This window comes from Dermacentor andersoni, chromosome 10 (assembly GCF_023375885.2).
Source record: "Dermacentor andersoni chromosome 10, qqDerAnde1_hic_scaffold, whole genome shotgun sequence".
NCBI lineage: Eukaryota > Metazoa > Arthropoda > Arachnida > Ixodida > Ixodidae > Dermacentor > Dermacentor andersoni.
In genome coordinates this window covers 118,129,640-118,150,826 of record NC_092823.1, presented here as the reverse complement: position 1 = coordinate 118,150,826, position 21,187 = coordinate 118,129,640, and the positions used below count along the sequence as shown (strand labels likewise).

The 21,187-nt window shown below is 45.5% G+C and overlaps 1 protein-coding gene across 1 annotated transcript in view; it reads left to right on the top strand.

Moving 5' to 3' along the window:
- The window catches only part of LOC126544827 (ras-related and estrogen-regulated growth inhibitor-like protein), a 59,849-nt gene extending 47,750 nt beyond the window's left edge, over window positions 1-12,099 (top strand). The window contains exons 3-6 of the mRNA XM_050192317.2: window positions 6,216-6,272; window positions 6,958-7,034; window positions 7,627-7,860; window positions 9,244-12,099. Of these exons, the coding sequence (XP_050048274.1) occupies window positions 6,216-6,272; window positions 6,958-7,034; window positions 7,627-7,860; window positions 9,244-9,459 (584 nt within the window). The 3' untranslated portion in view covers window positions 9,460-12,099. The remainder of the gene's footprint in view (window positions 1-6,215; window positions 6,273-6,957; window positions 7,035-7,626; window positions 7,861-9,243) is intronic.
- Window positions 12,100-21,187: the final 9,088 nt, after the last annotated feature.

Genomic DNA, 21,187 nt, shown 5'->3' with positions numbered 1-21,187 from the left:
AAACAAACGAAACTTCTGGTGACAGCGGTGTCCAGTTCGGATGCACACGAAAATGCTACGAAATGATAATGGCCTAATATTGCGGGATTTGAAAATTTATATGGTATGAACAAATACTTGCCGGCAACTTACTACCTTGCTCTGGCGACATCACGTGACACTCTGGATGTGTTGAACGTCACATCGAAATTTCATTGCGGTGGCCTTTGACCACATTTTCATCTACAAAACGAGAACCGGACATTTTCCGTCGCTTCCATCCGTAATAACAACTTAGCCATAAAAGCACAACATGAAACGAGGGAAAAAGTGTCTTTTTTTTCTTTTTATCGGATAAGCTCCAGTAGCTATATTATCGGCATTTCGGCCTCTGGAATGTGGACTGGCGCAAAATTTTAGCAAAGAAAAGCAACAGAAAAATGAAAACGGGTAGGCAAATAAAACTTTCTTGAGGTAATTACACAGATTGCGATTAGAAACAGTGAGAAGAAAATTTTTATTGATAAGTGCTACAACAACACAGGCACGAGCAAATGACTGGACCTATAGTAAAAAAAAAAAGCAAGCACATACGTAGTATTGCATAGTGTACCTTTTCATGGAAAGGGCCTGGCGGAAGAGCATACGGCGTGTTTGACGTCTAAGTTTGAAATGCCTCACATTTTGTGGGACACCATTATATCTTTTCATCAACGTTATAGCATGCCGTCACGTTATGAAAAATTACGTTAGGAAATTGCCCCGCAATTGTTGGAGTCCGCTTTTCTGCTCTTATATATTTGCATTGATTGCAGCGGAGTGTCATCAATATAATTATCTCTATGTTTCTTTGTTTCTGCTAATACGTTCCACTCGCGAACATTTCCGGGTGTGATTCCGGAAGCCATCTACACTTCCGCAGTCGTAGTGCCGATCCGAGGATAGTTAGAAATTCAGAGCGCCTCCCTCCCCCCCCCCCCCCCCCCGACGCACACACGAACACACACACAGAAATCTATGCCATGATTACGCCTCATCCCGTGCGAAATGCCCCCGGGTACAATTTGCACAGGGTACCACATTGTAATTGCTAATGTAATTTATCAACAGTTGATATTAGGCGGAAATATAACTACGTTGATATTACGGTGTATTATCATTCCGAAACTGTTGCGTACATTATACGTTGGCGAAACGATAAACTAAAGAGAAAGACCTGTTAGTGCCAGTAACCGGGATGACTTCACAGCACACAAAACAAGTTGGGGCCGTAGGCAAAGAGTACGAAGCGCCAATTTAACTCCAACAATTCGTGATACCCCTCCCCCCCCCTCCCCGTTTGTACCCCAAAGGCATGTTTTCTTCAAATCTCTTCATTTTTATTACTAGATGATGTGCAATGGTTAAACATTTAAACCGTCTACTTGCGGAGCCACAGTTTCGTCATGTTAGTACAATAGCTGGACTGGACGGCGTTGTTTGATAGTCTTGCACTAAAAGTGGTGACGGAAAAACATGGCGCAAGTAAAGGGTGGGCACACGGCCCACTTTTTACCACAGTGTTATACAAGTGCAAGGAAGCAAGACATAGGCTAAGAAATAGACATATTCCATGTTCGGACGTGGCTAACTCGACTATCTTGTGATGAATTACATGCCATTTTTATTTTATTCCAACTACGGGCACCCTCGTGTGGCTTTAAGGGCACTTTACTTGCAAACCGTAGTTCTTTAATTCTGTGCGCGTATCATATCAATAAATGGTTAGGCAAAACAAGTCAGCAAACCAGATGCGTGCCTTGCCGTCGTCCGAGCCTTTGCTCGCATCTTTTGTGTACGTTTGTTCGATAATTAAGGTAGTATGATGAGAGGGACCAGAACGTAATACTAAACTACTCATAGCGGTGACATCTGCGAAGCGTTAGATGAAGCCTCATAATTGAATCGAATTAGAATTGGTTTCCTTGGAAGTTTCGAAGCTTATGTGTTCAGGGTTAACCCTGTAATGCCCAACGTATCGCGCATGGTACGATTTGTTCTATGTGTCAAAATTTTGATTTCAGCACCGGAACCTATAATGCATAACCTGTAGTAGCGTTTTGGGCCCGCTAGACTGAGTGTTCATTCGCGGATAGCTAAGCGAACCATTTATTAATCAAGTAATCTTACTCTAAGTTGGTCGGAACTCATAACACTACATTGTTATCTTTTTTTTGTACAAATGTTCTTTTCTTGGCCTGAAATAAAGGTAAACGAGTTTTAGTTTTCTGTGATGGGGAACTGTGCTTTGGCATTACAGGGCTGATAATAGAAAACAGGGGAAAGAAAGGAAAATACCGTTACGAGAAGGTGTCCCTGCTTAAACACTCGAGAAAAATAGTGCCAGCCAACTTATCTGCTGAACGACAAGACAATTCGATTCACGGAAAAGGCGCACCATCAAGCATCTCGATACGAAATTTGTGGCCTGCTATTCTTCTTGGGGCTCGGCGCCAAATACAGTGCTGACCAGGTGCCGGAAACGCGCTGGGATACCTGCGCCAGACGTCAACTTATTCGTTGTACGTCACCAGAGCGATGGAACAATGGCAGTGAGAATTACGCCGGGGCCGCCTCCCAAAGAGTTTGGAGGCTGGAAAACGTACGATCAAATTGTGTTGTCAGTTTCAAAGAATGTCCGCATTTTCTCCGTCGGTGGCTCGGCGCGAGATAAATGCCACGAAGGACGGTTACCGAAGGTAGTGTCCGTAACCATCCTGTGGAAACGGAGCCTGGAGTCTCGAAACTTACGACGCGTGTGAGGCACGGGAAATTGGTCAGCAGAATGCTGTCTGGTTTCCGCGTAGGGCAGGATTTTCGGTGTCGTTCTTGAATCATCGGAAGTGGTCAAAGCTACCGGAAGTACGACAGGAAAACAGAAGAGCACAACGGCTAACTGTGGGAAGAATCAGAAAGTTGAGGTTCCCACTTGAAATTTCTTCAGTAGGATATCGCTGTCAAAATTTCAGTATGGAGAAATCGGACAGCGATAACTACGTGTATGTCGAAAAAAAAAAAAACACTCGCATGCAATTATGCTACACCTGAGCGACTCTAATTAATTATCGCATGAAGATCACTTGGGATTTATCCGTCAACATCAACGTAAACTTCCCACGCCCAGGGTAATTAATGCGTGTAAACATAAGATCCTATTATGCGCTAAGGCTGCGTAGAAACTTTTTACGACCTTGATCAACTGACACTACGTACCTACTCCTCGTAACCCAACTAATTCTGCCTATACTTATAGTGCCTCATCATTTATTATGAAGCACCACTCCCAGCACATATGAAACAATAACACGAATATATAAGCACTGCATCAAGCACTAAGCGTAACTTACGATTCCTAATCTCTCTGTCACATTACAATCCTGTGGAGGACACATTTGACATATTCTGAACTTGAACCGGCATGAACCCAACCACGGTTCTGATTGCAATAATTTCGAGATCGGCATGCCAGGAGTTTGTATCGTCACGAGGCCCGGTTGCTATCCTGGACGATGTTACTACATTAAGGTGCGAAGCCAGCAAAGGTTAATCTATGTCCAGTTAAGTTAGGCACCTCGAAACTCAGATGAACCAATGCATATGGCAACGTGAGGTAACGATGGGAGCCAAGTTTGATAGATATTAAAACCATTATATTCTGTGCTTTTGGGTGCTAAAACCCCGGTGTGATTATGAGACACGTCGTAGTGGGGAACTTCGAATTAATTTTGACTAACTTGGGATCGTTAACGGGCCCCCCAGTGCACGGAGGCCATGGGCATTCTTGCATTTCGCCCCCCCCCCCCCCCCCCCCCTCGAAATGCGGCCGCAGCAGCCGGGCTTTGATCCCGCGACCTCGTGCAAAGGCAAGGACTAATCAGGGGTGATACGTGTCTAGAAGGTATGCATCTGTGAACACGTGTGTATTGTGCAAGGCGTGAAAGATTTCTTAAACTGATGGCTCCTGACAAAAAAAATAAGCAGTTGGAAGTCTGTGTCAGCTATCTTTCCCTTTTTTACGTCTGTGTCTATGTGCAGCTGATTATTAGGCAATCAGCAGTCACACAATAGCTGGGATTGTACAGGTAAAACTGCATTGTACTCAAGAACGCGGGTAACACCAAGCGCAGAAAGCGGGAATACGCTCTTTCTAATTGTCGCGGAAAGTGAATGTTCCCGCGCAAATAGACACGAGAAGAAAAGCACGCGTAAGATTTACGCAGCATAGCGTACGATGTAGCGTACGATGCACAATGCTACTATTAGGCTTACAACGGACGTACGCAACGCTTGCCTACGCCGTGCGCGCGCTTTTGTTGTCCTATTTGTTCGTGCTCGAACGCTTACTGTGCGACAGGATGAGTACGGAAAACTATACTGGGAAGTGCGTCGTTCTCTCGTACCCAAATCTCGCCCTAGCCTGGGCGCACTGGCTTGTCTCGGAGAGTATAAAATCTAGGCTTGGGAGCTAGTAAAGAAAATCTAATCCTACGCGGATGCAGCGTGACCGTGCCGCACTATTTCTAGGCGAACTAGGCGCCGACCACGTTTAGGTGAACGAAAGTAGCAGAAAGTAAGTTGGTCAATTGCGCCTGTTTTCGAATCTCGCAGTCACGGTAGACCAGGTGGACCCACACGGTCCAAGCGCAGAAGCACAGATAACGCACGCGATGCGTCGCGGTGTTTGGGAAAATTTACGAACCAGAGCAAGCTGGCGCTTGCTGCAAAAAAAAGAAGGGGGTGCCCTTTGGACTCCAAAGAAGATTAGGCTAGCGAGCAAAAAGACGTCGTGCTATTTGAGGGACCCCTTCGGTCCAGGACAGCCGGACAGACAGGTAGGTGGTTGCTTTAGCCCACTGTGGCTGTCACTTCGGCGTACGGTCCCCAGAGCCGCTCGGTAGGATGACTGCGAGGGGCCCTTTTAAAGCCCCATTTTTTTTTCTTCGGGGGGAACGGGTTGCTTGGAGGGTGGTCCCGAATTGATGATTTTAAGTGGGCGACAAAACGGTCTCGCTTGTCAGTTTAGCAACCTGGGGCCTGGAATAGGTGCTCGACTCGCGCTGTCACCGTCGTCTCGAGACTTTCTGGGGCCGTGCATTTGTTGTCCTATTTGTCCGTTTGTGCTTTATTCGCTCCGTTTAGATCATACGAAGAGGTGAGAGCGGTTGGGAGTAGGGGGAGGTCAAATTGTGGCGAAGTTTAGTGGCATCGCGAAAGCAGAGGCGAGGACAAGCTTCGCCGCGAATCGGCCGCAGCTCAATGCGGATTCCACGATGGTTTCTTTCTCATTTTCTTCCGTCACTCTCTCTTGATATATTTTGTTATATTTTTCCCGTTGTTACCGGACACTGAACTTTGCACCCGAGCCCGAGTGGGGGAGCGGACTTCCTGGGTGGTTGAACAGGTAGTGTCGGGTCGTGGTGACGCATCCCGGTGCTTACTCTGTCCTTTGCTGTAGTGGTTGACTGTACACCTCTGTCGGAATAAGTCAGATGCTGAATTTGATTACCATGATATCTGCGAATTGAGCGTTTTCTTGCTTGTAAATCTTAATTGTTCTTTATATAGGTGACCTCACAATAACGGGATGGTTTATACCTTTTTTTTTTCTCTGGCGTGGGAATGTTTTGAAGTTGTGCTTGACATCTATTATTTTGTTTCTAAAGTCATGGCGCTAAGATTCCTCTGTGAAGTAGTTGATAAAGGATTTAGTAAATAAACCGATAATGCCTAGGTTACTTTCGTGTAAGGCATTATTTAGGAGCTCCATTGTGAACCCCGTTTACTTAGCGTGATTTCTCTTTTCAATGTCCTTTGTTCTTATTTAGAAGGGAAGAATACCCTTCTGTGTATTCTTTCTGTTGTACGCATGCGCCACATTCCGTAGATGGTGTTTTTCAACTCAGCCATTTATAATGACTTAATAGTTGGAGTTGCTCATCGACCTGTTGTTTGTTAGCTTCCTTTTTTGTTGATGTTAACTAACTACGACGTCTCCCATCTACACATTTCTTCCAAAGTTACTGATTCAAAATATATCGATTAGTTTGGTTAAGTTCATGTTTTTAATTTGTTGAATATGTGTAAACTTGTGTTTGTACATGTTCTAAAACATTCCAATAAACTTTCGTCAACTGATTATGAATGAATAGTTGTGATCCTTTCTGAGCTTTCTTTTTCGTTCTTTTCTTTTTGTGCAGCTGTCACGGTGCGATACCTCACAAAGCGGTACATAGGAGAATACAGCTCAAGCAAAGGTGAGAAGCATTACGTGTAGTGCTCTGGATATTTTCTTTCTTTATCGGAATATGCCTGAGATCGGTGTTTCGAACAGTCTGATCCACGTCGGTAAAGCTAACGTAAAAGCTAGAGTTTTGGAAATTAACTGATAGTGTCCTTTTAATGTACGATATTTGGTGTTAAGACAGCTAAGGTAAATATAAAAGTGGTTCGGACAATTGCACCCTAGTAGCAGACAGTTTACCCTAACAAAAGAGATTGCTGCTATGCAGGCGTCGGTTTATTTTGAAACTTTTTGTTGTTTCTTTACATAAAAGCGGTTTCACCTAAAATGATATTGCAGAAATGCAGGCACCAATATCTATGCGAAGTGTGTCGACGTTAATTTACGCCTCACCACCATTTAGGGTGACTCTCCGAAGGCAGCGAAATAACATGTCTACCACCAATCGCATCCGATACAGAGAAAAATAAATAATGTCATGCTCTGTTTAAGTAGACATAGTATGAGAAAAACTGCGGAATTAAGGAAACACAATGTGCCAATTGTTTAGACGTCATAAAGACATTCTATGTCACTTATGATAAGGGCCTGAAGGTTTGGTTTGACAAATTCTAGTAAAAAGGTCCAACAATATACCTAACTCGCCACGTATGCTCTGTAAGTTGCTCATATCTTCCTATGGTATTTCTGTTTCACAGACATGCTGTACCGGCACAACGTGACATTTGACAACGTGGCGACAGACGTCGAAATACTGGACTCGTCGTGTTGCATGGTGAGTGCTCTGAGAAAGTTGCATTGGCTCCCCTCTTCCTTTGCACAAAATCTGCACACACGCGTAGAGAAATGACAAGTAGTGCTACTTGCGATGTGCCCAGATTGAAATTAACCTTGCACCTGTCGAATGGTCTGTGCAACGGACAGGAGCTTGTCGGTCGCATAGGCAAGTACAGCTTTGAGACTTAATTGGGCTGCTGTGAGCGTCGTTTCACAATTACTAACACAATTCCCAACACAATCACCATTCCTAAAAAGTGACAAGTGGTCGATGGTTCCAGGAGTGGATCTCGCAATTCTAGCGTTACCTCGACTCATTATAAAAAGCTAACTGAGCCACATAAGCCACATGCTCTGTAGTGGATTCATCGATTGGTTGATCACTGACGAATTCATTCATCCCAGAGCCGAATGATCACCCGATCAGAGAGTCTTTCATCGATTAATTGAACGGGGACTCACTGATCTCACTCGAAACGTTAGCTGTGCGGAGGACTGCGCCACTGTTTTTCGCGAGCTCATCTTGATTGCTTACGCTTCATGTCACGAACAGCGCACACTTACGGTGTCATCGCCTGCTGATCACACAGGTGACGGGCTGCCTGTACGACCACATCACGTGGGCCGACGCGTTCGTGCTGGTGTACAGCATCTGCGAGCGGTCCAGCTTCGACCACGCGCGAGCCCTCCTCGAGACCCTTGTGGCGGTTCGAGGGGCCCGCTCAGCGCCCATGATTCTCCTCGGCAACAAGCGAGACCTGGAGCACTGTCGCCAAGTGGGCGTCGACGACGGCCATGAGGCGTCACTTCATTTCCACTGCCAGGTAATCTTAACGCACACTGATAACGCAGTTAGCGGTATTCTCGATCCTGAGGCGTCTGGCTAGTAAGAAATTTATTCATTAGTGTACACGATGATGAGACCTTTTCATCCAGCTTTCTCATGAAGCAATAAGAAAGGAAATAATAATCGCAATGCTACTCCTTATGTCTGATAATGGTAAGAAAGTAACTGCGGCGCACTATTTATGAGCGATGAAAACTGTTTAAGAGTATTATAGAATATGCAAATATGTGTATGTGTATTTAAGGAAGCAACGTAGAAACGTGATTTTTTCGCAAAGGCTTCACTGCTGATCGTTCTTCCAATGGACAAAATCCATCAGTTGTGCCCGAGGAATAGGCCCTCTTCTCTGTTATATTGACTTAGTAACATGATGGACTTGGTAAAGAGGAGATATTATGTAGCTCTACAACGGAGGGGGGCAAACACATAGAAAACGTGTAACGCTGTGTGTTGTCCCAGCATTTAACTGTAGTCCCACCCGATAGCGCAACTAAATTTTACAGTAAGACAGACCAACTAACCCAAGCTACTTTATTGCAGTGGGCAAAATTATAAATTGAAAGACATTGCCGATATTATGAGAACCTACAGCAGGATCTATCCGTCGTTGCAGGTTGAATTACATAAACCGTCTGTAATAAACTTCCTCCTTTAAGGGGGATTTATTTGTTCTTGGTGCGTAATGCATAGTTTCTAAAACTATGTATTAGGCTATTTTTGTCTATATGATGAAGCTTTCTTCATAGGCCCTATGAAATGGCTCTTAACTGTCCTGAATGTGCAGGCATAGGGGGTATTCGTTTTGTTATATTTTATCCTAAGTTTGTACCACGTTGTCTGTTATAGCTCGCCTGTGTCTTGTCAATATGCTTCTTTCATAATTTTAGCTCTGGACATAGGCCTGAATGCGTCCTTTAATGATTAATAAGTGGAATAAAGCTGGTAACGCATAACTTGTTGCGTGCACGCTGGCGTAGCATCCACCCCTTGCTAGTTGTGAATACAGGGTGGCATCGAAGGCAGGGAGAGGGGTTAGAAGTAGGACACTGGGGTTTAAAATAATGCGCTGTGCTTTCGGCATGCTCAAAGGCACGCCTGTCTATACACCTAATATCGTCAGCGCGCGAATGTTCTGCTCGACTTATATATACCTCGAGTCAAAATCGAATCCTGTCACAAAGAGTGCCCACTTGTCTCGGGTACGTTCGGTCCCCCAGGTCCCATCCGTTGGATCCACCAGTGTACGGCGCATGTATGCCACGTAGGAAACGCGACGCTAACGCGCACGAGAAAGTGTCACGCTTTGCTGACTTACCGAACTCTAAAACTCTCTATCCCTGTTTTTCTTTTCCATCCGCAGTTCTACGAGGTGTCGGCGGCCGAGAACTATGTGGGTGTATCGCTGGCCTTCCAGAGCTTGATCCGCGAAACGAGAGCATTGCAGGCACTCAGGACTCTGCCAATACGCCGCAAGGCGGGCGCCGCCATGACAGTGTCCAAGATGATCGGCATCGTATTCGGCAAGTCGCACAAGTCCAACCGAAACGGAAAGAAGAGGCCCTCTCTGTCTATTTGAGACTCGGCAGAACGGGTGGCGACCCGTTCAGCTCTGGATTATTAAGCTGTCCTTCTTCGTTCCGTTGGGCTGCCGAGAGGCTCACTGCGGGTGCGTTTGTGATGCGCTGGTGAACGGTGGAACTACGCGAAGGCAAATTAGACAAATTCAACGGCTGCACGATTCGACAAATCGTGCAACCATTGTGGAACAATGAACTACGTTGCGGACTTCGAGATTGCCCGACAAACAATTCCTTTGTGATGGGGGTGCTACAAGTAGTGTTTACCAAATAGAGCCCCGGTGACGTCCTGTTAGCCACGATAGTTACGAAACTGCACAGAGCCCCGTGGACGTGACTGGTGTGTATACAAACCTGAGGAACACGAGTGGAGTGTGAGATTCGTGGCACTTTGTGAACGGACAATGACTGAGACTGGCGGGAAGTGATCGTTGCTGGAATACTGCTCGAACGTTGCTGACTTGTGTGTACCATGCTTCGATTGGCTGTGTTGTGGACGTTTTTGCCATGATAAACGCTCGGCGTTCGGTGCCCCCCTCCAATATGGTAGCGACAGCGTACCAACAGCTCGAGCAGTGCCTTCAAGATTCGTGGGTGGCCTTGAGGTCTCGTGTAAATTGGAACTTCGGTGTTGAGAGACGCTCACACATTGTGAAAGTAAGCGGATGAGTGTTCTGGTGAACTGTGTGTGATTTACGTGTTGTGATGTGTAGTGTTCACAATGCTGAATAGCGTGACGAATTACCCTGTTCATGTTCCATCTGCAGTGGCTATGCTTGCGTGGTCTTCCAGTATGTTTGGTCTCATAATGGCAGTTCGTGAGGTATCCTGCATTTCGGCTGTGGTGAACTGTGGCAAATCGTGAAGACATGGGGGACGAGGCAGCCACTCTCTGACCCGCAAGGGCAGCACCGAAAGTTGCGGAAACCCAGTGCAAAGACTGCTGGTGACGAATTCTTTTAAATGAATAGCCATTTTTATGAAACGCACCCCATTGCAAAGCACCTGACAAAGAATTTGCCCATTACCAGCGTGAAAAGGCTTCATCAGTGTGTCCCGTTTTTCGTGGCTGTCCCAGTAGCATAATTGTGGGATGATGGGGTTAAATTTCTCATGGCTTCGCGACTGCATTTTCAAGCTTCCAGTTTCCTCCAGAATTTTTGCGGGGATCGACGCCTATTGAACTGCTGACGCATTTTTCTTTCTTGAACTGCTTTAGTGAACTCTATTTGCAAAGCTACAAAGCAGTGATTGCAGATTGTGATATTGTGATATTATACGAGAACGGTGGTAGTAAAGCTGATTCAATTGAGCTGTTTGATTCAGCTGTTTGGCAATTTGAAGCAGTGAAAAAGAAGTGGAATATCTGATGTTCACTCATGAACATGTTTACCACCAGTTTCAGGCAGGTACACACGAGGGGAAAGCAGCTGCAAATTAACGCGCGCTGTCGGAAGCTTTGAAAGTTACTGAAGTCAACTACGCAGCGTCCTTACGGTGCTTCGAGGTTCAAATCCCCAGTTACTTCATCTTCCAAAAGCAATTGGGACCGACGCGGCCACTGCCAATTCATCGGGAACCACATTGCCGGAAACTTGGCTTGGCTGTTACATAGAACAAATGTTCTAGAAGAACTAGAAATATAAAATAAACTCATTATCTTAGTCATTGCTTGGCATCAATAACCATTAAATTTATTCCACGGTTAACAATCATTATCTTCGAAGTCAAGCCTAAATAATTGCGCGTCACTTCTGTACAAAATCAGTGTCATAGATTAAAAATACATTGATGACACAACTCAAGGAATTAGCTGGAGATATCTTTCTCTCCTCGCACCTGTCTTAATTACGCAACCTCACCAACGAGCGGAACGAACGAGTCTTGCACTTTGTTTCTGCCCGAATATACAAAGAAGCCATGCAAAATTACCGGGCGTTGCTTTATATCTGAGGGCAAGTCTTTACATCTAAGGATGTTCAAATAACAATGAAGCTGCACTAGAGCACAAACTGCGGCGTTTCCGCACACTTAGTTGTAAGTTAAGGTACTGCCTCGTGTTACTGTGTTCACAAGTACATTACAACTGACAAATTAGAGAGATTCATCGCTTTTTGAAACTGCATTTAGGCCATCACGCCTATTGAGGAGCTTCCAGTGCTGCTCGTATTTTCATCTGATCGTTCATAGATTGACATTGAAACAAGTGATCTCAGATAAGCATTCCATGTTTGACTGCCAGGAAGGTATCGTGTGCATTGATGAACGCTATTTACCATAAGTTTATTTCGCACATATGTTTTTACGCGGGGCCAGAGATAGCTAACGCGCATATCTGCATAATAGCTGAGGCGGGATTATGAATCATCAGTGCCAAAATGACGTGTTCTCCTCTGTGAATAGATTTAGAGAATATACAGACTACATTTCATTTTTCGTTTCACAGGGTTGCTTCACCACGTGACAGGCATGTTGTGAGTGCCATTCTGTCTTGTCAGATCTATGCAATATATTGTCTAGTGTGTATATCTCGCGTGTGTTCTTGAGTTTGTGTTGACTTCAAAGATGCACGTGTATTTATGAAGACGAAGCCTTTCCAGGAGGTGCCTTATAATAAAATGTGACGAGAGTACTTCTGACTTTTGTGTTGTCATCTCTCTGCACAGTTGAGGTTTCGCAGGTGACAGTCTATGACCTGCAATACAAGTCCATCAAACGGGAAGCACGCGCACAGCACTATGAGTGGTCACGAGCCACTGCCATGTAAACGTAGTTCAGCTTCCTGGTCAGCTCGAGACTGAATAATCGGCTTCGTACGAACAACACTGCATTCACCAACAGCCTACTTTGCCGTCTCACTCTAAGCATACTTGGTCAGAACGCAGCCCTACCGGAACGAAGACAAGACAAGGCGAGAAACCCAGGACAATCGCTGACTTGCAACTTCAGGTACGAATTGAGTTGTAAGCCCGCGCATGACCTGTCTTTTTTTGTGTTCATTTGTACTCATCCTACCCGCGCTGTGCTATCATGACGTAAGAACCAACTCAATGCCAAAAAATTTTTAACTGCACTAACCAACAATCATTTCTTTGATAACTGTCCTGCGTTAGAACCACTGGAACGTATTTCGCTGTTATGTCCGTCATATAGAGGTAAAATTAGCGCTTTTACGAGAATGAGCTCAGATTTTGTAAGAATCGCTCCAGCTAAGAAGAATACAAGTTTTCCCTGCGTTGCCCTTCAAAACAATTTCATGCTATAGATTTGATGTTCTTTAATCTGCAGCAATGGTCAGGCTCACAGGAAGTGTGCGATTTCTTCAAAACCAAAGGTAGCATGCAGTACCTGCACATTTGTGCGCAGTGAGACAACAAGACCGGCGGCCAGCTCTATGCTGTCACCCGCGTCTAGTTGTGCCAAAGAGCCAGCTCGCCCACCGGGCCACATGTGTAATCGGTCGCCGGGAATAACCCACACTGTATGACCAGATTGCCCGAAATTCATCAAAGATCGGAGGGGAGGGTGCGGGAGAGAGCGCCCCAGGGCCTGCCGGCCGGTAGATAAACTATAGCTCTCATTAGAGGCTCATTTATCACGAAGTCCCAATAGCCAAGAGCACTGTCCGTTCAGCCTGAGGCGGCGTAATCAAAAGGCGCTTTGATCACCACCATGTCGCAATCCGTTTACGAACTTAATTTCAACGTAGCCTCCCGCTTCATGACCACATCCAGACAAACTGATATTAGGCTGGCTATGAATATTTGAAAATGAAAAACAAACGAAAAAAAAGACGAACATAATATTATAAGAAGGTTGTGGTTTCGTGAGGATGCACCTCCGGGATCATTTCGCAGGTTTTTTTTTCCCCCCGAATGCAAAGGAGAATTTTTTTCGCCCGTGTGGTTTACGGTGTTGTGTGACTAAATTTAGGAAAGCGCCTATTACATTCCTTGAATAATTGTCCGGATTCCTTCGGCCACTGAGCGCAGGGGTGTACTATGCCATCGCCCTTGGCAACATTTGACATAGAGCAGCAGTCGCCGTTTAAAAGCTACACACACACACACACGCACCACCCCCCTGCCCCCCCCCCCCCCCCCCCACACACACACGGATTTTGAAAAAAATGTAACATTACCTTTGTAAGTATGATGAAAAAAGCGGTCGCGGTAACGGGTTGGATTCCTGCTGCGTCAAGTGGCATTACGTTGGCGTGGAATATTTTCTTGTTTTGTTCTTTATAGAGAGAGGAAGGAGTACATGTGGCTATTACACTTTAATGCAGTGACATATACAAATGGGTCCAGTTTCCAATTTTATCACTTCATGTAACGTATCATGAGATATATTTTTTTTAAATAAGTACACAGCATACAGATATACTGCAGAGGTACATCACAAATAATGTTCGACAAAGCAATATAAGCACCACATCATTAAGAAGAAAATATCAATACATCGGTGCAACGAAACAGCGCTGCCCTTTTATGCATGACGCATGTGATGACAGCAAATGTAAACACTCGTATGGGCAACACCTTTTGTAAGGACTTTACTACGTTCCAGTTTAAGGATTTCGCTACATGCATTGACATCCCGTACGCAGCTTTACTGTGTGTTTCCAAAGTAGAATTTACCAGTCAGCGCTTTAACTGCTTAGCCTACTCGGGCCAGATAGAGGGCCCGATATGCTGCAGCGTTTTGTAGTTCGTATTCTTATCATTATCATCATCATCAGCCTATTTTACGTGTACTGCAGGGTGAAGGCCTCTCCAATTACCCCTGCCCTACGCCAGGCGATTCGAACTTGTGCATGCGAATTTCCTAATTTTATCACCTCCACCTAATTTCCTGTCGTCCTCTACTGCGCTTCCCTTCTCTTAGTGCCCTATCCCTAACTCTAGTGGTCCATCCGTTACCTAACCTGCGCCTTACACGTCCTGCCCAGCTACATTCTTTTTGCTCGTAATGTAAATTAGGATATTGGCTAGCCCCGTCTGCTCTCTTATAGTACTCTTACAGTTACCCACAAAACTTAGCGGGCACATTTTCCACAGCGTGAAAATGCAATTCTTTTGAAACGTGTGTGACCATTAAGATGGTCTGTATTTAAATATCACTATTTATGTTATCAACAGGTACAGCTGTGCGGGCTTGGATGAGTAGTTTTTGCTTAGGCCTCCACGTAGCCGTCAATTTCATGAAAAAAAATCCACAGCTACAATATACAACAACACTCGATTCAGCGCCGGCTTCATCTGCTGTTTGTTTGCTAAGGCTATAACAGCATGCGGCGCCGCAGTTACCTGTGAATCGCTGGTGCATATTTGTCAATACTGATGTCAACTTTGAACCGAAAACATTCAATACGGCCCCACTTCGCCAAATGTGTTTGCAATTTTGTTACACGGCTAACACTATTCCACTTAAAGGTCCCCTCGCCAGGCTCAATTGGAAATTTCGGTAACAGACTAGATGTTGTAAGGCGCCTTATGGGGATCGTTTTATGCACATCATTTTTCAAGTTGGTTAATTAGAGGTGATGGAAGAAAGTGAAACGCCACTTTAGCGTGCCGTCGTAGGCAACGTCCCTCTTTGCTTCGACTAGCGTCCGCAAGCCACCTTGCTCCCCTGCTTTCTTCCGTACCGGGGCCGAGGAGCCACGTCATGCTCACATTTTTGTTTGTTTGTTTATTTGTTTATTGACAAAACAACTCTCAAGAGGGGTTTGTCTTGGTACCAAGGTAAAAGGCGGCACTAAAAGCCACCTGACTAGGCCTTTGACACCAGACAGCACGCGCAGCACACAACATGAGCGCAACATGCTTCAAAACACGCTGCAAAATATCAAACACATACAAATAAAAATGCAAGTACAGAGTATCAAACGCGATAAAGCCAGATAAGGAAGAATGACAGAATTAGTCGTCAACACATTCATCATCAACAAGACACATAACTATTAAGGCCAATGGACTGCAATTGGATTGAAGAGAACAAAACAAATGTACAACAAAATTACGACTAGACTACATTACAACGTGACTAGAATCACCTCGTTGCATTTCTTATGCTTATTTCCCTTCCTTGCTGTGCGACGCACTTCAGTTGCCCATTGGATGATTTGCCCAAGTCGCGTGCCATGAAGCCGGTCACGTTGCAAGCAGCGGGTGTTACGTAAATGCACTTGTGCGTGGGAACTAGACTCTCACTGGAAGCAGGGCTTGGAATCCGTTTTCCAAACAATATATAGTTCTTGCGTTTTACCTGGATTATCAAGCCGTATTGTCACTCTAAGAGCTGCATTCCTGCCCTTCCAGAGTAATAATCTACTAGAAAAGCTCTCAAACGTTTCTGCTTCATTGTCCCTCTAAGGTCAAGAACGTCAGTTAGAAACGCTAATGTGGAAATGTGGGCCTTTTGTTATTCTTAAGGTGTTTGTTATAAACACGTCAGAGATCGGAACGCATTCTCCATGCCTAGTACATATGCTTGGCAACAAGGAAATAATGATGAAGCTGATAAATGTGCGCTGTATATCGGCGAAACTTTATACATTAGTTTACAGCAATTTAGAGAAGTTACGCTTTCATGCTAATCCTATAAACCTTGCTCCTTTTCTGTTGTATGGTTTTAAAGAAAGCCAGTTGCGGACGTATGAATAAGTACCTCGAAGTCAAAGGTTTCAAACACGTTTTAAGGCCCATCGTTATATCGGTACACTAAACAGCAATGTCGATCCGATCGCTTGCCTATTACACGAAATTTCTCCTTGTTTATACGTTCACGAAGAACGCGCCTAATTACGCACTGAAGCCCATAAAGACAGGAATAAGACTCCGTTCAAAAGGGTGGGAGAGCCTGTCAGGCCCGGTACGCACAGCCCTGTGATTGATAGGAAAGTCTTTACTGTGAAAGAAAATTAACATGCGCCATCACCCTTCGTGGCATTAAAAGGTTGGGTTGAAGATATACGAGACAGATTGAGGGAGGAGGGGAGAGGGTGTTATGGCTGGATGACCACTCGCAGCCCTGTGGTGCAGCACTACCAGACGATATTAGCATGAAATTTTTTGCGTCTCATTGGTTGCAAAGTATGCGGGGCTCGTTCGCATCCGGGTAATTGTGTGAATTATGTGCGAGCTCTTAACGATGGTTATCACGAACTTAGACAAGTGCCCAGGTAAGAAATGAATTATTATTGAATAATGGCAGGCTGCTCTCGCTAGGTGTCGCAAATATATGGCGTAATATCTGTAATTATACAGTTACTTGTAATATTCTAGCACTTGACATGTTTTTTTTTGGACGCATACCTGGCAACACAATTTTCACATAGGGCTACAGATGGGCCAGATGACAGTCATATATTCTGACAAGTTTATTAAAATGTATGCAAAGATTAACGTACACCATCTAATACGGCACATGATGCGTCATACTGGTTCCAACGTTGTCATTCCAGTTTTGTCGTCTCACTCTCCTCATGATTTCGACGTCATGCCTTCTACACCGAGCCAGTGTGCCAAGTTTTCTAATAGTTTCGACCACTAGCTAGGTGATCGTGGTCGTGAGGCCGTCATGGTCGTTCCATCCTTGTCACTTCAGCTTTGTCACGTGTTTCTCGTAATGCCGCAATCGTCAAGCCTTCTAAGCCGACCCAGTGGGCAAGTTGTCTAACAGCTTGGGTCACAAGGTATGTGCTCGTGGTGGTGACGCCTTCGTCGTAATGGCAACATCGTCATTCCAGCTTCGTACATTGCCTCTCGTCATGCCGTCGTCGTCCCCCCTACGTAGTCCAGCCATCGTCGTCTTACAGGCTTTGTGATACAGACATCGTTACGCTATTGTCCTCATACACTTGTCGCCATCCGATTGTCATTATACTGTTGTCATGCCATCAGCGTCGTGCGTTTGTCGTCGTACCATGCTCGTGATGTCATCGCAGTCGTTCAGTCGTCGTCATTCTAACTTCGTTTCCCAATGCAGTCGTCTTCACACGGTCGTCCCCTTACCACTGTCGCTATGTGGTCATCGCCCCGCTGCCGCTTTACCATTGTCATCATTTCCGTGGTCATCCCATTATCATTCTGCCGTCATCGTCATACTGGCTTCGCCATTCCATCGGCCTCAGTATTTCTTCGTCATTCTATCGTAATTATGATGTCGTCATGCAATCGTGATCATGCCGCCGTTGTCATTCCATCGTTATAATGGCGTCATCATCATCATACCATCGTCGCCAATCCATCCTTGCCGTGCCATTGTCCTGATTAGAGCTCCGTCATCCGGTTGTCTTTATACCGTAATCCTCAAGCCATCGTCGTTATACAGGCGTCATCATCCAATTGTTCTCATGTCGGCGTCGTCACACTGCCTTCGTTATGCCGTCACCGTCACGCCTTCAAAGCCGACCCAGTGGGCCAAATTGTCTAACAGGTTGGCTAACTAGGTATGTGCTTGTGGTGGTGACCTACCACCACCAGCGCCTTCGTTGTGGTTAACCCTTCGTAGTGGTTAACCACAACGCAAGCCCATTCCTGGAATACGGAACGATTGTTTGGGAAATAGCAAATGCGCTTCCTGCGGCCGGCGCTCATCCTCACGCCGGCGAGGTGACCGCGAGTGCTCTGGGTTGTCGAGCGACCTTTTTTTTTAGTACTTGGGCACGTGACCCCTTAAACACTCGTTTAGTTGGTAAGCACGTGTTTACTGTAATTGGAAGTGCTGACAAAACAGCGAGCCTTCACCTTCGTTGTAGTTGTTTATAGTTTCCTATCGTTGATAGTGATTCGCTTATCAGGCAAGACTGCACCTCCTTTTCATTTTTTGTGGTCTGTTATGAACATGCTCTTCTATGCTACCCCTGAAAGACGGCCGACGGTGGGATTTCGCTTGTGCAGAATGCATTTACACGTATCTAGGCACAGAGAATTACAAAGTGCTGCAAAAGGCGGAGTATAATCTCGTATACCACACTTCATTAGCCCACACCCTAATGAAGCCAATGTCCATGTCCTGGCTTTCTTTTATCGATATGACGCCGTTCCGTAAGCGGCCTCAGTAGTCGAAGATGTAAGCCCTATGGTTTCGGGCGCGTGACCTGGCCGACAGCTGCTCTCAAGGTTGCCATACGTGAATCATTGGCACGATCACTAATTACGGCCTCACGCCGGGACGAATCATTGTGACCCCTTGCGCTTGTCCCCGTACTCGTTGCATGGTGCTCGTGACGTTGGCGCTGACGATTATGCAAAGGCATGCTGGGCTTGTGTGGAGGAAAGACCCGCTGTCTTAGTCCTATGATAGAACTTTCTCGAACCGAAAGGTTGGAAATACTTCGCCACTCGAAGCTGTGGTAGGTCAGTGGATCAGTGCGTTCTGTTGCCGATCAAGAAGCTACCGTTTCGCCTCTCGGCTTTGGGGTCCAGAATACAAGGGGGGTAGGTTGTAAGAACGCTCGTTTAACGATATGTATGTGAGCGTCGAAGAAAGCCAAATGGCGAAATTAAGCTGTAGCTTTCCAACAGGGTGTCCCTCAAAGGGAGTTCTGTGATCCCATGCCCCTTAAAGGCACATAAGCGAAGAGGATGGAACACTCAGAATGATTTGGTTGATTCAATTACCACTTACTTTCACGAGGAAGCCCAAGTTACCAGCACCGATTTAGCGGGGAATAGTACTTGCAAGCTACGACAAACTTGGCATGTTGACCCGTGCACGTTGTAAGCATGCGAAGTAAACATGCCATGGCATGTAAATCTTTGTTCTAGGAGGGTACAGTGATCACTAACGGCCAACCTTAATATCTGAAACACCGTGGGTACACGCCCATTCTCTGTATTCTCCGCAAGAGAGAAGAGCAGTCTGTAGTAAAAGCCTGCACATTAGGATAGTTGAGAGTGTTGCCTTGGCCAATGAGTTCAGAATATTACTGTTGAGTCTATCTTTTTCAGTCACCGATTTCACGTAATTAAACGCAACAACGCTGCATGTGTCATCCTCTACTAAAAAAAAAAAAAATTCCGTGCCACAAAAATGTCACCCGCCTGCGCGGCACGTGGCATGTTACTTGGTGCAATAATATGCAACTGCAAGGAAAGTTTGCACGTATCCGACGCGCATCTCACATCGCGTGACTCCTTGAGCGCGAGGACGCATGTATAGGACATGTTTCCGTAGCGACTAGCAAGCGCTGGCCTGGTGCAGTGGTAGAGTAGCTGATTCCCGCGCAAGGTACCCGGGTTCAATCCGGGCGGGAGCTGAGTATTTTTAAATGCGAAGCATTTTTTGACGAACATATGCCGTTTTGACAGTCTCTATCTAGCCGCCTACGTCTTGGTGCTGTCAAGGTCATTTCGTTAACTTGGTATGTACCAAAATTGGCATAGTATTACACGAATGAATGACGAACATGAATAATCGGTCATGACATGAATATCATGACAGGAATATCATGACATATGTCTCATATAGGTCATGAAACAGCCACGCACGTCTTGGGGCTCTCATGGTCGTTTCCCTAACTTGGTACGTACCAAATTTGGCCTAGTATGAAGAGTGCATGACAAACATAAATTATAGATCGTAATATGCATGTCACGTAGGTCATGAAACAGCCGCCTACGTGTCGATATGTACCAAAATTGGCATAGTACGACAAGAGTGTATGACAAACACAAATGATCGGTCATGATATGAATCTTGTGACATGTGTGTGATTTAGGTCTTGTAACAGCCACCCACGTCTTGGTGCTGTCATGGTCGTTTTGTTAACTCGGTATGCACCAAAACTGGCATAATATGACAAGAGTGTATGACGAACATAAATGATAACTAATGACATAATTGTCATGACATGCGTGTCATGTAGGTCATGGAATAGCCACCTACATCTTAGTACATAGCAAAATTGGCTTAGTATGACCAGAGCGTATGGCGAACACAAAAGATAGGTCATGACATGCATGTCATGTAAGTCATGAAACAGCTGCCTACGTCTTGCCATGTACCAAAATTGGCATAGCAGGAGAAGAGTGTATGCCGAACATAAATGATAGGTCATGACATGAATGTCATATAGGTCATGAAACAGCCGCCTACATCTTCGTGGTCGTTTCGATAACTTGTTAGGCTCCCCGCACACTACATAGCGTAATATCGATTACCACGGGGAGTAGGATCTGCCAGCTTGTTTTTCTCATTCCTGGCGATAGCTGCGACAAACACCGCCGGCGGACCACATCGTCAACCGAAACGGCTTTTGCTATCAGCCCATAATAACTTACGCTGAAATAGTGTTGTCAGGTACTCACACCAATTTTGATGTGTCTGATGCCAGCAATTCTTCGTTCTCGCTTATGCAACACCACTTCTCCATCCCCCCTACCCCCAACTTCGAGAAGCGCTTCACATCAAACATTTTTACAAAATGTTTTGTATTAACGAAGATAGAAGCAAATGAGATAGTAGGACATGTCATTCATATTTAAAACAGCGCCAGTACCAACTAGCTCGCACCCAAACCCTTCTGAGGACATGTGGTGCCAGAAGTAAGCCACCGTACAGCCACCAGCTGTACTTTGCCGCTCGCGTGACTAACGTCACGCCAGCGGCACATCATGTTTACGCGCAAGCCAAGGTCACGTGGTGTTGTCTGTAAATGTGCAGGAGCCGAGGACTCATAACTGCTGTTCACAGCAGCGTATTCATTTGGGCTGGTTG